This window comes from Populus euphratica, unplaced genomic scaffold, assembly GCF_000495115.2.
Source record: "Populus euphratica unplaced genomic scaffold, PopEup_1.0 scaffold163.1, whole genome shotgun sequence".
Taxonomy (NCBI): Eukaryota; Viridiplantae; Streptophyta; class Magnoliopsida; order Malpighiales; family Salicaceae; genus Populus; species Populus euphratica.
This window is the reverse complement of record NW_011499948.1, coordinates 338584-355793: the sequence shown is the minus strand read 5'-3', so window position 1 is coordinate 355793 and position 17210 is coordinate 338584. Positions and strand designations below refer to the sequence as shown.

The following is a 17210-nucleotide window of genomic DNA, read 5'->3' as shown; positions in this document are numbered from 1 at the left end:
TTGAAAACGTTTACATTTTAAGTCTGTATTTTTTAATTGAAAGTTTGGATGTTTTGAAATATAACGATGATTATTTTTAAAAATATTTTTTAATATTAGTATATTAAAATAATAATAAAAATATAAACAATAAAATTTTAAATAATAAAAAATTAAATTTAATCATGTTCTCAAACATGCAATAAATATGTTTTTAATATTATTGAAAAAATATTTTATCAAGAAATGAAAGTATAATATAAATTTGATTTATTTAAAAATCATATAAAAATGATTTGATGTTTGAAAAGGTTGTCAGATGATTCACATTACCTATAATCTCAAATATACGGGCCAAATGTTGTACAGGTATAATATTATTTTTTCTTATTATTATTATGAATATATTGTTTAAAATTTTATTTTATTTTATTTTATTTTATTTTTAAAATTATTTTCATATGATTGTATCATTTTGAGCTATGTGCAATCAAGTTAGATTTGTTGATAAATAATAGAATTAAAAGATAAAAGACCAAAATAGAAAAGGCTTTATAAATATAATGATTTTAAATTTCATACAAAATATTTATTTTAGTTCTCAAACTTTACAATCTATATATATTTAGTCCCTTGATACTTTTTTCTATTCAACTATAATATAAAAATTTATTTTTTTATTTTTTAATATTTAGTTAATTTGTTAAAAAAAATCACTGAAATTCAACAATAAAAAAAATCAATGTTTTTATTGATTCTTAATGTTAAAATAGTCGATTTTAGTATTAAAAAAGGTTCTATTAATATGTATTTTAACCTTGAAATGTTAAAAAAAAACCACATTTAATCTTGAAAAAATATTTTATTTCAAGTTTATTTTTGGTTTTTGTGTGTTTTTGTTTAAGGCTATTTATGTGGATTTTAAAGATGTTTATGCTATTTTATAGATATTTTGAATTAAAAATGGATGAAAATAGATTTTTAAATAAAAAATATACCTTTTGTTTTTCTGGCTATTAATATAGGGAGTCCTAAAATACCTGTTTTTTTTTCTCTTTCTCTTCAAAATATATTTAGTAGACCCCACTTGCAGCCTACCCTTCCTTTAATGGGCCAAAAGCTGGCTTTTATGTTAAAAAAAAAAAACATGTTTGTTTTTTTAAATATATTTTTTAATAATTCTTTAAATTATATTTCAGTTAATATCCATTTTCTTTAATTTTTATATTTTTTTATTGTTAATAAATTTTTATTTATTTATTAGCATATATAATTTTCAATTTATTTTATTAAAAGCATACATAAGTTTTTTTTATATATTTATTTTTTTATAGAAAAAATACATTGAAAAAACTTATATTTTTATTTTTTGTAGGATAAAAAAGTCCAACACATACCATAGCATGGATTAAATAACTAGTTTATATCTAATACCTATATACCATGAAATAGTTTGTATGTTTAGAAGATGAGTACGTGCGTAGGGCAATTCCTAGTCAAGAAAATACAATAATATTTATAAACTCCATAGGATCATAAAAGAAAGAGATGTCATCGAATAAAAAAAAAACAAATGCTTGAAACGAGTCCAAACCCAATTTATAACAAATTAATCTCAATTAATCTATAAAAGAAGTTCATGCATGAACACAAACGAAAAAGAAAAAGGAAGGGAAAAAAAAAAAAAAACTCCAACAATTACTATGTGATTGCTCTTATTTTGTAGAACACACTTTGCTACCGCCCAACAATGACGCACCATGAAGAGTGGATAGGGAAGGGACAAGGCCAGTCCAAAGACAAAACTAGGCTGGCCATTGTTGACCCCACCCATTTTAGGAGGAGGAGGAGGAGGAGGAGGAGGAATGGTTGCCATTCAATTATCACTCCTATTATTTTCAACATCAAAACTCATGCAAGTGTATTCCAACCACCAAGGCAATCCGACAACGAAGTCTCAGACAAAATAAGATTGAGCTGAACCAAACAGGAGAAAGAGATTCTCTCTGCCTGAATTGTTGCTTAACCTGATGAGATTAAATGGTATAATTAAGTTGTCTTCTCTTCATGATTAATCCAGATTTTGAATCCTAAAATGAATGCCATTAAACTTGTTTTGATGAATATATCATTTCAAGCTTAAATAATTTGGTTACAGTTCTTGGTGGGAAATTTAATTTTAATATATGGAAGGTGAATATTCGATAATATTCTTATCAAGTTGTATGATAACAAAGATGTCAACCCTAAAAAAATGGTCATGTTGTGTTTCAAAAACTATAAAGCTTGTTGTGAAGAAAGTAATATTATAATTAGGTTTAATATATATATATATATTAAACCTAATTATAATATTAACCAAATATGACCACGTCCATCTTCCATTATTCATTCAAGATATTTGCTTTTATGCAGTTGATATACACATATTATTATTAAATGGTGTAGAAAATGACCATGGTATATAGTTTATATGCGTCATGCATGTGTTAGTTAGGGCAAAATTAAGCATTAAGCAGCGTAACTTTGATGATTGTGTGTTGGTTCTTGGGGCCCTCCTCCACCTTCTGCTAAATTGATAATTTTTTTTATGGATATCGCTCTCGGGAAGAGGACATTTGTGAATGAGGTTGGTCCCCTGGTCTCTATCAGAGCAACGAGGATGGCTGTGACTTGTGCTGTGGTGTAGGGTTTTTCTTTGAGAGAGAGCTGCCATTTTTGGAAGTTATGGTAACAAAAGCTCAAGTCAGCCATCGATGGCATGCAAGGACCGCTTCATATATATATATATATATATATATATATATATATATTCTTGATGCATCTCTTCTGCCATTTTAACCCTGCAAGGAAGTTCATCAAAAATATTTTTTTTTTGATACGGTATAAAATATAAAATAATTTTAAATTGTAAAAATAAATTGTAAAATTATAATTTTTTTATATATAATTTAAGTATCTTCAATTATATGATTCAAATAAAAATTTATATATAATTTAAGTATTTTAAAATATATCATTCAAATAAAAAATAAAAATAATTAAATCAAATTAATTCCATCATCTAGCTCATATATTATATAATTAAATAAAAATAGTCTAAAAAAATTAAACACAATAAAGTCATAATTCAAATTATAGATTTTATATATTTCATTACAAAATTTGGATTGATCAATACATTATTATTTTAATATTAAAAAAAATATATATCATCTTAGGATTTTGGTTCATTATTTTTAGTTAAGAATTTTTTTATGTAAATTGATATTTTTTTATTTTTTTAAATAATTATAATAATAAAACTATTTTTATCTTTTTAAATTAAAAAATAATACAGTTCACAACATAACAACATAATACATGCCACCTATTTAATTATAGATGAGTCTGAATCATAATCAAGTTGTTATATTGGATAAATTTCCATGTAAAAATATAAGCTAGATAGTAATAGATTGAATATTGTTAAAAAAGATTGTTGATGCAATAGAAAAGCTTGCAAATGAATTACTCAGTGATAATTGTTTATATTATTATCTACCCATCATTTAATAGTTATAAGATCCATTGGGAATCGAGCCTGATAAGAAAGTCTGCCATGTCATCCATCCCCCTTATAGCTGGCAGCACATCTTTTATATGAACAAGTGGCATGTTATTATTGGTCTGGAAAAAACATATATTTTACTATTGCAGTGTAGTATATATTTTTATTGAAATTGTAAAATCAATACCAAAACTATAATTTTTCATGATTTTAATCTAATTTTATTAATTTTTCAATTTTTAAGATAATTCTGCACATTAAATATATTAACTCATAAAATTATATATTTTTACAAGTTAAATCATGATTTTAACAATCTTACCTGCTAATAATGGAGACTTCCCCATTGTTCAATGAATTCAACATCGGAAGAAATGCTATATATATATATATATATATATATATATAACACAAACGTATTTGAACTTTCTTTTCTTTTTTTAACGAAAAAGGAACATTATATTCTTTCTCAATCTGATTTCAATTATTCGATTCTATATGGTTTCAAAACTTATGAATGTAGCAGCAGCAGCAGGAGGCATTGATATCGAGTTGTGTAGTTGTAGATACCAAACTTATTAAATCTGGCATTTTGCGCTATAAGATGTGCGAGTTAATTAAGATGAACCAAAAACTATTTTTTATTTTTAAAATAATATTATTTTATTTTTATTTTAAAAAATCAAATTAAATTTTGATCGTTAACCTAATAATGTTAGCTCAAGGTTAATTATTTTTTTAACTTGGCTCAGGTGAAGAATCGGATCTCGAGTTAACTTATCATACCAAACCCAATTTAATAAATATAATTGGACTTACGTTTTAAAACATTCCAAGGTTAGAATACATATAAATGGACTCCGGACCTAGTATAATAATATAAGCCACGACATGCTGGAAGATAATGGTGAGATCATAGAACAGAGCAAAAAAAAGAAAAAGAAAAAACACCTTCCTAATAATTTGATTTTTGTTGAGAATCATAATACATAATTTCATCTTGGTAGATCATTTGGCTAGTATTTTATCAAATGTGATTACAATTTGAAGGGCATATTTGATCTTTTTCTTGAAATATAGATTAGACTAACCAAGTTTTAATGCATTTTTATTCCTCATTTTAAAATAAAGTAATCTTTGTTATGGATGATTTATTTATTTATTTATTTATATTTAATTTAAAATTAAAAAAATATAATGTTATCATTTATTATTAATGATTTATTTGTTTTTATCTTATTTCCTCAAGTCTGTTCTATTTTGTTTTCAAATATTTTATATAAAAACAATTTCATGTGCATTATTGTTGTATAATTAAATAGAAAACAATCTTTTGGTTAAAAACTTTATTGAATATGATAATGTGTGATCTACATGGTTAGTAATTGAGTGTTGATTTTTATCAATTTTATTATTTAGGATTGAGGTAAGTAAGGATTAAACTTTTTAATTTATTTTTTGCAAGATTATCTTTATAGATTTTGCAAGTTAACCCGAGTTATTTATGTAAATTTAATATGTTTTTACCTTGATATTAGATAAAAATATTATCCAGTATGTAATTATTTATGAATTTATAGTTAAAATCTATTTATTGTAGAAAACATGTCAATAATATTTAGTATTTTTAGCATTTATTTTTGTTTGCTTTGACTCATGATATTAGCGCAAGCCAATTCTATTATTGTTTGATTAAATAAAAATTTTATTATAAAATATAAAATTATTAGATACAATTGAACATATTAGTAGATCAAATATTTTGATTTATATTTATCTCTTGATTTTTTTTAATTTAATCTTCATTTATCATTAATAAATTTTTTATATATATTTATTAGCTCATGTAATTTTTTACTTATTTAGTTAAAAATATGCATATGTTTTATTTTTATTTTTAATTGAGAGTTTATTCATGATAAAAACCTGTTGAAAAAACTTGTATATTTTATTTTTTTAATTGAAAATAAAATTATTCTACCTAACATGTATCAAATAAATAGTCTACTAAGCAGGTAGGTTTGGAGGTAAAGTCTACAATAAAAGAATTATCGAACGCAAATGATCTGTCAATCGCGAAGCATCTTAAGGATGCATTGCACATTTTGCATTTGAATATTCAAAGAACACTCAAGTGTCCAGGTGTATCACATGGCATAGTTGCTCATAAAAAATAAATAAATAAATAAATAAACCCTTAACTATTTTTATTTTTTTTGTGACCATCAAAATAATCAAGGGAAAAAAAGCTCGAGGAGGGGGAGAACTGGTCTGCTCAATAATGCAAGTATTAAGCATGCTTAGCCAACTTTTATGGATAGGAATTGTGTTTTTGGTGCATGTTTATAATTAAGACCTATTCATAGATTATTGCTGATATCATATAATATAAATTTATTTTTAAAGTTTTACCTAGATTGAATTGTGATTCTTCAACATAATATAAAATACTTAATTATCCAATTATTAAGAATTTGATTTATATCATTTTCATCTTAAATTTAATTATTATTCGAGTTTATATATAACCATTCACATTATTGAAGTGGAAACAACTTCTAGGATGATGATAATAATAATAATAATAATAATAATATCCATAAATCCATCTTACAAGAAACCTTCTTTAAAAAAACAGAAGAAAAAAAACAAAGAAAAAAGAAAAAAAAAATGAATTTCTTAATTTGCTCCAACCCTCAAGATAACAGTTTTGAAAGCCATTGTGTCTTGATAACCATCTAAATGAATTAAAATAATTTATCCTTCAAATTGTATTATGATTCTCAAGAAAAAATAAATTATTAGGAAGGTTCTATGATCTCCCCATCAGCTTCCAGCATGCCATGACTTAAATTATTATACTAGGTTTGGGATCTGTGTTAGGTCCGTGGTCTTTGTTTTGCTGGAGGCTGGATCAAAATTCAACTACTGTATTAAAAAGTTTGAGCATTGCTGTTTTTTTTTTCATGCATGTGATAAAATATTTGAAATGAAGATAAAAAAACTTGACCGATGTATAAGATAAAACTAATTGATTATCATATGACTTAATAAATGAAAAAAAAATATATTAATGTAGCGTTTTCAATTTATCAAGCTAAGAATGAACTAATCACCTTGCTCAAAAAGTGATTTGTTTTTTTTTTTATATATAAAAAATCTACCATTGTCATTGTAAAATAATTGATTATTAAATAATTACATCACAAAAAATCTGGAAAATGAAATGAAAAGGTGCTAGTACTACATTGTATTGACCCGTGCTAATTTGTGAAATCGATAAACCAAGTAATAAATATGACAATAATGAGTTAATCTAATTGAACAATCTATCTTTATTTTTATCATTCTCTTATCCTCTTTTTGGTTAGACTTTAATCAAGTTTCAACTAATCTTGGGTTCCATTAAAAGACAGAGTCAAAATCTAAGAAATTAATAAATATTAAAAGATGAAACTAGAAAAATATTAACTTAAAAAAAAGAAGAGGCAAGCCCATGTGAATATCCTAAATCTAATTTAATCTCTAAACTTGCAATCCACGAGATTCTAGACTTGAATTTAATCAACAAGCTCATTTATTTACTAATTTAATGTTAAAAGATGAAATGTAAAAATAAAATTAATTAAACAAATTTTCAAACCAAAAAAAAATTGAAAAAAAGAAGAGGATCAAATCATACAAGAAAAATATTGTAGAAGGATGAAATCATAAAAAAAATTAATTCAAGAAATTTTCTAAAACAAAATAAATAAAAACAAAAGAATGGAGACAAAAAAACCAAAAAAACAAAGAAAGATAAAATTGAAAAACAATTCAAAATCTATAAACTATTTCATATGAAAAGAATAATAATCAAAATAATATGGATCAAATCTAAATAAAAATTCAAATTGTGGGGTTGGTTTGAAATTCTAAAATGTCATGCCCAAAACTTGAAACAAAAAGAGAAAAGAAAAGCTAAATTGTAGGTTAGAATGCAACATGGTCCAATGTGGAAGGGAAAAGCCTTTGAGACGAATCCAACCACATCAAACAAACCTGTCCACCTTGTAATCACTTGCACATGTTGCTTGAAAATAACGAAGCATTTGATGCGTTGATAATTGTTATGAACATGTTAATAATTTTTTATTATTTTTTTAATATTTTATATTTAGTAAAAGACTAAATTATACCTAAGACAACATAAATATAACAAAAAAAAAATTAGAGTGAAAAGACGAGACAACCCCTGCCAACAATTTATCCATTTTTGCTTTTTAAAGGCATAATTGCCTTTTCACTATTCAAATAAAAATAGAACAATGAAAATGACCGTGTTTGACTATTTTTTATTGTTTTTTATAAAAGTAGTTAAGTAATTTACTCGTGTAAAGAAATGTGAAAAAACTATCTCTAGATAATTTCATAATAATTAATGGACTATTATTTGCAAAAACCAAATTACTCCAAAAAACTACTTCATTGATTTTTTTTTTAAAGAAGAGTAAATACATAAATACATTATAATGGTGAATGGTCAATTCAATATATAACCATAATTTTTTCCCTTTCTTTTTTTGTTATTATTAGTGCTAGTTAATTGTAGGAAGAAAAATATAGTTTATTAATTAATTTCTCTTACAATAATAGCTCATCATAATTAGTCTATTAAATAGGTGACTTGCACTAAATTAAATTAATATAATTTATTAATTAATTATTGTAACAATAATAACTTAATATACGAGGCTATTCTTTCTCAATCCTGCCTTCTAATTTCAAACAACATTTTCATTATAAATCACATATTAATTAATAATTACTTTATTGTCTTCAAGTTGTCCAAACTATAAAAAATCACATATTAATTAATAATTACTTTATTGTCTTCAAGTTGTACAATCTATAAATTTTATACATTGAGTTATAACTAACAAATATACATTTCTTATTTGTTTTATCTAGTTTGTGTCTCTTTTTTTTTATATATATATTTGAGCATAACAAACATTATCAAATACCTTCAAGTAATTCGCGAATGACTTTCTCCCACTCTAAACTTCAAATAATGTGCTATCCTAAATGATCTTTGTAGGACGCCTATTAATGAAATAAACAATTATACATACTACTTCAACTTAAAAATGCTTAGGAAACTTCTATAAATATACCATATATTTCACCATCTTCATTATAATTTGATTTTTTTTTTTTTAAACTCTATTTTATTGGGATATATAGCCAATAATGAGATGCCTCTCAATACTTTCATCTTCATAAAACTTAAAAAACTTTCTTAAAATGTATTTTTTGCCCCTATCATTTGTTAAAACTTTTATATAATGACCACATTGTTTTTCAACAAGATATTTAATTTTTTTTTGAAAATAGTAGCAACTTCAGATTTTTACATTATAAAATACATCCATGTCATTTTACTATAATCATAAATAAATAATAAAAAATAGATGTTATGAGAATGGGATAGAATTTACATTAGACAATAAATATTAGTGTGCACCAACTCTAATACATTATTGGCTCTTCATGCTACTCCTTTTAGAAATGATTGTTGATAATATTTTCCGAGAGCACATCCTTTACAAGCATATTTCACCTATTAAATGAATGGAAGTCCTTATATCATGTTTTTTTGGTGAAGTAATTTGAGGCCACCAAAATTTAAGTGACCGAGTCTCCTATGCTATAACTTCGAATCATCAACCATATCCATCTTCAAAGTTATACCTTTTTCATATTTTAAGTCAATTGCAAAACACCTATTCACCATCTTCATCTTTATCCTAACTTGTCTCATTGGAGTTTTATCATAAATAGTGTAATATTAGCCTTCAACATTCAATGAATATCCATGCTTTATAAGCTGTTTAATACTCAACAAATTTTGATAAGCTTATGGCATATGCATTACTTTGCGAATATCTCTTTCTATTTTTTAGTTTCAACTCTAAAGGAACTTAAATCACTTGCACTCATAAATTCTCCATTCTTAGTCTTCACTCTAGTTTGCCTTTTTGTATCAATGTCATTGAATAGGTCATTATTTGGTTTCATGTGATTGTTACAAGCACCATTAATGAACCATTACCCATTCTTGTTTTCCATGCCACATTGAGTAGATTAAAACATGTTTCTATCACCTTTCTTATCTTTCATAACATTTGTTTGTTGATTAATCCTTACCCCATAATCTTTAGCTAAGTGAACAAACTCATTACAATTGAAACATTATCTTCCTTTTATACCAACAATATTTAGATTTATGTTCTAATCGCTTACAAGAATAACTCCTTATAGCATTACTATATTTAGTACCCAAAATTTATTCTTCCTCTCATGCTTTTATTTCTACTCATTTATCTACTTCCACCTTTATCATATCCTTCACATCTAAAGGATTCAACACATATTCTTATATAACTTATAGATCCCTTTTGTTGGTTTTGTTTATTAATAGTTGATTTGATTGAAAAACACTTTTTAATAACTTTTTATTTCTTTTCACTAATCTCTACTCATAAGATTTCAAAAAACTTAACAACTCATGAACACTCAAACAAGACAACTTTTGTTTCTTTTATAATCACTATAATAAGATCAAATTTATTCAGAATACTAATAAATAATTTATCTACAACTCTATCATTATTAATATCCTCACCACAACTTTTTATTTGATTAATAATCTTAATAATTTTATTACAAAACACATCTTTTCTCTGTTTCATATTCTCTAACTTTTTTCTAAGATTTTACAAGTTTATAGCTCTTTCCCTCACGTCACCTTTATATTCACTTTGCAAAGTCTTCCATACTTGCTTTGTATCTGTGGCTCTCATGTTCTTGAAAAAATAGGATCATTAACTCTTCTTTGAATTAACCCAAGAGCTACAATATCTCTACTTCTCTTTGCTTTCAAATCTTTAAATTGTGCTTAGGAATATTGTAGATATCTTCAAGTTCTTCATATTCTACCACCACCATCTCCCAAGAGATGAGTAAAGTTTTCATCTTTATGCTCCAAAACTATAGTTAATATTGAGGGTTTGACTGAACTCCAACTTGTGCTATCTTCTTTGGACATTTTCTTTCTTCTTTAAACTTGGAAAAAGCTTCTCTTTAACCTCTGCACTAATACCAATCTGTTGGGTTATAGTATAATTAGTTTCTACAGCTATTAACACTCGCAAAACATAGTCCAACATAACATATCATTGCTGTCATTTTCTTGTACAAAACTCGCCCAAGATAGGGGTTACAATATTCGAGAGAGTTCATACACGAGTTACTACTACTTTTCTTCTCTGTTTCTGCCTCACTTTTTGGCTGCTGCTTCTTCTTTCTCTCTCTCTCAATAAATTCAGCCAAATATAATTTTAAGTTAACCCTAGTAAACTACTCTACAACAGATTAACATTATCAGACATAGCTGAAAGTTGTAATTGACATCCTTTTTTTTTTTTTTTTTTTTTTTTTTTTTTTTTTTTTTTTTTTTTTTTTTTTTTTTTTTTTTTTTTTTTTTTTTTTTTTTTTTTTTAAATTCTGATATTGAATTAATGAAATCTTTTTACAGGGCGACAACTACTTTTTTCAATGAAGTTTGAGTATTTTGAACTGGGTTTGGCTCCTTATACTCCATGAAATAAAGACTTAAACTTAAAAGCATGATGAATAAAACTGTCAGTTCAAATGAATTTCGGATTTATTTTGGTATTGCTGGGAATATATACTTTTTGATGCACCTACATAAAATTGACACAAGCCAGGTAGTTTGAGGTAAGTTAGTGCATTTGGTTTCCAAACATAGTTTTAGATTCTATAAATTTACTTAACTAGCTCTATTCCTTAGCCTCTGGTTAAAGCAAACTGATTTGTATGACATAGTTTGGGATTTTTCTCTGTTCGTATGAATTATAGCTTTTCCATCTGAAATTATGAGTCTGATCTAGCAATCATAACAGAGATTCAATGGTTTATCCCATTTCCCAGTTACATCGATGCTTCGAGTTCAGCATGGCAAATAAGTTATCCAGAATTGATTTTTCTGTTTGGTAATGAAATCGGTGGTGGATCAGGAACTTGTGCGAAGAGGCATACTGGACTACATAATGCTGAATGCACCTGCAAGAATATACAACACTATTGACCTACTCATATGTAGATTAACCATCCATTTGCTTGTAATGAAATAAGTAAAATCTTCGCATTTCAACTTCAAGCTTCTGGTGCACTTTTACTCGAGGTTGCATGTTTCTGCAGGCCTATTGAACCCAATGCATCATCTGCTGCACAGGTTTTGTACTAGTCTATATCAGCGTAGGAAGTAGGATCCACAACATCAAGGACTCTTCATTCTCGGGACCTTTTCCACAAATGGTGTACATGATGGATCCAAGGGTTTTTATGGCTTTGTTCACTCCACTGCTTCAACATCTGATAAAACGAGCTTGCATTCATTCATGGAAAAAGGAAAATAAGCATATAGTTTGCCTGAAAAGTTCTTTAAAAACGACTTCGAGGGACTTGTATGACACAAGATATCTGCTTGGATCTAAACAGGTTGTTTTTCGATCCAGTTTTCAGCATTAATGAAAGACATGCTGGTTAATTCTTCCAAGGATTGAGGGCTTAGCTTATTTGCCCAGCTAACCCTCTTCGAAATCTCAGCTCCTGGCCCAAAGTTGCCATACTCAGCAAATGTTATTTGGTTCCTGCAAATTACGTGAACGTAAAAGCATTAATCAAACACATTTTTCAGTTACAGTAATCAAACTGGCCAAGTATGATTTGTGAGCTTAGAGAGCTTACTCATGGCCAACAAAGTTCCAAGCATTCCATCCTTCGGGATCTACAATATTTGAAAAATTTGACTTGTAAAATAAGACCCTAGAATCACCTCTCCATGGCCTTCCCAAGTAAACTGAAGATTTGCCAAATACATTGCACCCCTTGAACACAAACCCATTTGCATCACTTGGATTCGTTCTTCCTTGTGCTGTGATGAACCCTCCTTCAAGTACTTGTATGGAGCAACCCTACAAAATACGGAAAGGATACAGTAATTAAAAAAAAAACAATATAATTAAAAGGAATCCTCTATATATTGTTAAAGAAAATTATACCTCATAAATAGATTGGCCACTTCCAAAGATAAAATCAACAGCACCCTGAATGGTGCAACGCTTGAAGTAATGCCTGCCTGCCTCATCCCACAGTGTGTCTTGCACCCCTGCAAACCCACATTGGTAAAATGCAGTCTTGTCCCCGGTTATCATAGCAGCTACTGCTGGCAATCTTGGGTTGTTATCATGTAGAAAATTATAGGAGTTCTGCCAAAAAAAAAAATCAATAAATGGAACAAATCGGCATAATTTTTTTTGAAAACTTTAGGAGAACGAAAGCAAGATTTTCTCAATGCTTTACACAAAGGTTCCTTAGGGAACAAAAGAAAGTTTTCTATTTTACATGTAACAATAGTGAATAAGTTAAGATCAATGATCACTTACTACAAAGTTAATGCTTCTGACTACAATATTATCTGCTAAAGAAACAAAAGTGGGGCTCTGTGCTGTTGAAAAATGATCATCCCAAACAATCTTTGTCCTTCTTTTCCCCTCTCCTCTGAGAATGATATATGGTTTGTTGTAAGGGATCTTAACCTTCTCCCTACACAATACACAAAACAGTCAGGACACTAAAAGAAAAATCAGTGCTCATGCATGCATAAGAAAACCACCTGAGTGTCAGCAGATAACATTGAAAAAGAAGAGAAAAGGACATTACCTATATGTTCCAGCCCTTACGTGGATACAAACCCAGTTCTTATTGTCTGATGGAATTGAATCAATGGCAGATTGTATACTAGAAAAATTCCCATGGCCTGACTTATCAATAAGGAGTGTTCTGTAAGGCAGTGTCTTTCTGTGAGGATTAGACCCCTTAACATATTTTAGGAAGTTTTCATTGGCAAATCCTAATTGAAAACTGCACAGCCAGAGAGCAAAATATAAACATGAACACCGTGGAAGCAACATCTTGATAGAGAAAAGGGATGAGAAAACTTGAGTTAAGAAAATGACTAAACAAAGAAAAAAAAAAGTGCAGTGGAAATGAAATTGCAAGTTGTAACATAAATACTTGGCAATTCTTAAATAAGAAGGGATCAAAGTTTTAAAGATTTTGGAGAGGAAAAGGGAAAGCCAAGAGTTTTTTTATGGAATTAGAATCAGTTAATTGATCCTTAAAGATTATTCATATGGCAAACTTTTTTTATTTCCTTATTTATTCATTTTGATTGATACTCCTCAGCTCCCTCTGACCTTCTCCTTGGCATTCCAGAAGAAAATGACTAGAACATCCTAGTACTGGAAACTCCATTTTGCCATGAAGAAAAGCTTGACCGTTTGGAGTGGCGGGACTAAAATCTTTAGGTTGTCCATTTTCAGTTGCCCACATAGAAATTTAGATCAATAAAGGTCCAAAAGATGAGCACAGCTAATGTAGAATGATGAGGCAATAAAGAAATAAAATCGTGGAGCTTGTTTTAGAAACATGCTCAACATGCTCCATCACATGTTTAAGAAGTAACGAGAAAAACCCTACGGCTTCCATGAGAGGGGATGACATTTCCATGCCTACCCAAAAACCCTCCTCAAATTGAATGCGATCAGCTAGCTTACAGCTAGCAATATAGATTTCCTTCTTGTGAAGACTGAAGATTTGAATTTCACGAGTAAATGATGTTCAATCTTTTGTTTGAAGAATTATTCGTTAGCCAGATCATGGGCCCGAATTCCATTCCCACGGATATAGTGAGCATGGATTTGCCTAATTGGCATTTTAAACATGATTAAGGTCTGGTATTGCGAGGCAGTCCCTATTGATGATATAGGGACACAAACAGAAGGGGCAAGTAACAAGTGGGGACAGGTAAATTCATTAAACATCAATCATTAAAGACTGAAGGGGTGTTTCCATGCATGGATGGCATTTCTCATGATCAAGACTAGCCCACGTCGATGGGGTTAATCATGGCCTTTCAATTTGAGTTCAAGACAAGGACGGCTAACGGGAACAAAACTCGATCTGAGTTTACATGGTAATCCTTCTTCCACGTTCCGCTAGAAAATAGTTTCCAGTGCATGCTGTTAAGTGAATGCGGGAACTTCGAACCTTTTTTGTTATCAATTCCTGCTCTTGATTACTGACTTCTTGATTTCCCGTTGAAACACATTCAACATCCAAGAGCCAAACGGTCCATAAAATCTTCAGATATGCAGAACAGCAATGGGGATAAAGGAACGGTTCAAACTATTATATATCTAAACTGGAAACCCGAATAATGTTTGCAAGGAAACAATGATATAAATAGCATAAAGTTAATTCACTCAAACAGAAGTTGTCAAAACAGGAAACAGATTTAGATGCAAAAAAGGTATTCTCAGATCAGAGTTCCTCGTTCAATAGCAACCTTCTCTTCAAATTTCAATCAATATTTGAGTGGAGCAATAATTTCTTGCTGGGGACCTAGCTTCTCCTCAGCGGTCTTCTCAGCCTTAAGCCTCAGTTTTGCCAGCTGCTTCTTTCTCTCATAGACCAATTGTGCTCTTTCCTTTCTCTTCTTCTCCAGCTCCTGCAGGAAAGAACAAATCAGTAAAAGATGCCTCAGAAAATGCTCAATAAACAGTTTTTTTATTGACAATGGCAAATGATTGCCAGTAAAATCATGCCATATTATACAATAACTGATGGAAGACAACATCTAACGATGCAAATAGAAACACCAATAGTGGCAAATTGAATAATTGTCCAGTATATGCCACAATAGTAGTCATCACTAAGGCACCACATAATTTAAGAACAAAAAAGAAAAACAGGGGAAGAGATTCTAGTTCTTAATTAAATACAATTTAATGGATTTCTTAAATAGGCGACATCCAAGTAACTAAGCCATAAATAATAACATCACAAGCTGGCAGCAAAAGTGAAAAAGGAAGAAACTGGGTAGACAATTCATACCTTGATGGTATCATAGTGGTTCCATCCAACCTCGGATGAAAGCTGACCTAACAAGCAATACTTGTGTCCAGGCTGAAGCCTCAAAACCCTGATTCATCAAAAACATAGAAAGAATAAGCATTCAACTGCATTAACCAAACAAAACAAATTTCTTGCATAAATTCCTTCTAAAAAGACTCACTTGAGAGCATCAGGGATAACCATCCTCTTTGTCCTGTCATATGGAGGAGGAACACCCTCAAACACCTTCAAACGTGCAAGAGCAGCCTCTCCACGCTTGGTCTTGTGAGGAATCATCCTTCAAACCAAATAAATTTTAGATCACAGACAAAAAAATTACAGCATGGAGACTGAAAAGTTGTATCTTGGGACTACCAAAACCATTGCAGGAATTCAAAGAGGCATACAATCAAAACACAAAAAGAAAAATCAACAACCATTTAATTCTTGCACATTATGCATTTCCCCTATACATACAACCTCAACAACACAAACATATCATTTCAAACATTTAAAAAACATAACTAAACTTCGTCTACAGTATTCAGCATACAGTTCTTATTCCTCAACTGCACATACAAACTATTATTCCCTACATCTACACAACTGAATTATCTTTTGGTTTTCAATTTTAAAAAGAAAAACCTTCAGCAGCACAAGTGTAACTACAACAATAAACCCTGATATACAACAAATCTTAATGCCTTCAGGACCCTCAAGTGTTAAAGCTTAGAAATTTCAAAAATTAGCTAATAAGGATCAGCAATCTTTAAACTAAAGAATACATCTTTAAAGATGCTACCATTTCACAAATCAAAACATGAGTTATCCTCTTAACTATCCAAATATCACCTTTTGTTACTAACCAAACCAAAAAACCAACTTTCTGAACAACAAAACAAAAAACCAAATCATAAAAATCCAAACTTCATTAAATAAAACTCACCCTCTAATGGTACGCCAGAGAATCTTCGAAGGAGCCCTGAAGTGAATAGGACCATGAGAAGGTTTAGTGTTCGTGCGTTTCCTCAAGAACCTCAAGTACTTCATTTTCTGCCTCACTAACCCACCAGAGATGCAAATCTCTTCACACCTAACAACAACAACTCTTTGTCCATTTAGTAGTTCTTTAGCTATTATTGATGCAAGCCTGCCTAGCATATGATGCCTTGCATCAACAACAACTCTTTTTACACAGATCCCTGATCCAGACACCATTGTAGCTGTGCCTCTGCTTTCTCTGGCTAAGCGGCTGCTGTGAGGGAAGTGAAAGTCAAGAGAGAGGCTTTAGGGTTTGGGATTGTGATATATGGGGTTGCTTTTTTATGGGCTGCGGAGAGTTGGGCTTTTAGGTCTTGTTTTCGGATTGGGTTTAGAACTATATACAATATCGAGCATAATCCATGATGAATGATGTCATGCACCATTTGTTTTTAACCTGGCTTTGTAGGTTTTTTTAATTCCAGTACATACGAGTGTATATCAATTAAAAGTTTGATAATTAAATTTAATATAATCAATAAATAATATAATATTTTCAAATTTTTTATAATTTTTAAAAAGTATTTTCGCCCAAATTTTCTAGAAAAATACTTTTTTAGAAACTAAGCTAAATTTTTCTTTAACTGAAAAGTGTTTTCCGTTAACCAACTTTTCT

The 17210-nt window shown here is 29.0% G+C and overlaps 2 protein-coding genes across 2 annotated transcripts; both read right to left on the bottom strand.

The window, feature by feature from the left end:
* Nucleotides 1-11612: 11612 nt before the first annotated feature.
* On the bottom strand, nucleotides 11613-13606 carry LOC105137738 (probable pectinesterase 29). The gene is made up of 5 exons (XM_011043574.1): nucleotides 13319-13606; nucleotides 13042-13201; nucleotides 12658-12864; nucleotides 12344-12570; nucleotides 11613-12246 (listed from the first exon to the last, which is right to left on the bottom strand). Exons 1-5 carry the CDS (start codon nucleotides 13567-13569, stop codon nucleotides 12087-12089), a joined length of 1005 nt encoding a protein of 334 aa, XP_011041876.1. The 5' UTR covers nucleotides 13570-13606; the 3' UTR covers nucleotides 11613-12086.
* A 1222-nt stretch (nucleotides 13607-14828) lies between these two features.
* LOC105137737 (60S ribosomal protein L13a-1-like) lies at nucleotides 14829-16862 on the bottom strand. Its single transcript, XM_011043573.1, has 4 exons — nucleotides 16500-16862; nucleotides 15735-15851; nucleotides 15554-15641; nucleotides 14829-15167 (listed from the first exon to the last, which is right to left on the bottom strand). The coding sequence occupies exons 1-4, from the start codon at nucleotides 16769-16771 to the stop codon at nucleotides 15024-15026; spliced, it is 621 nt and encodes a 206-aa protein (XP_011041875.1). The 5' UTR covers nucleotides 16772-16862; the 3' UTR covers nucleotides 14829-15023.
* Nucleotides 16863-17210: the final 348 nt, after the last annotated feature.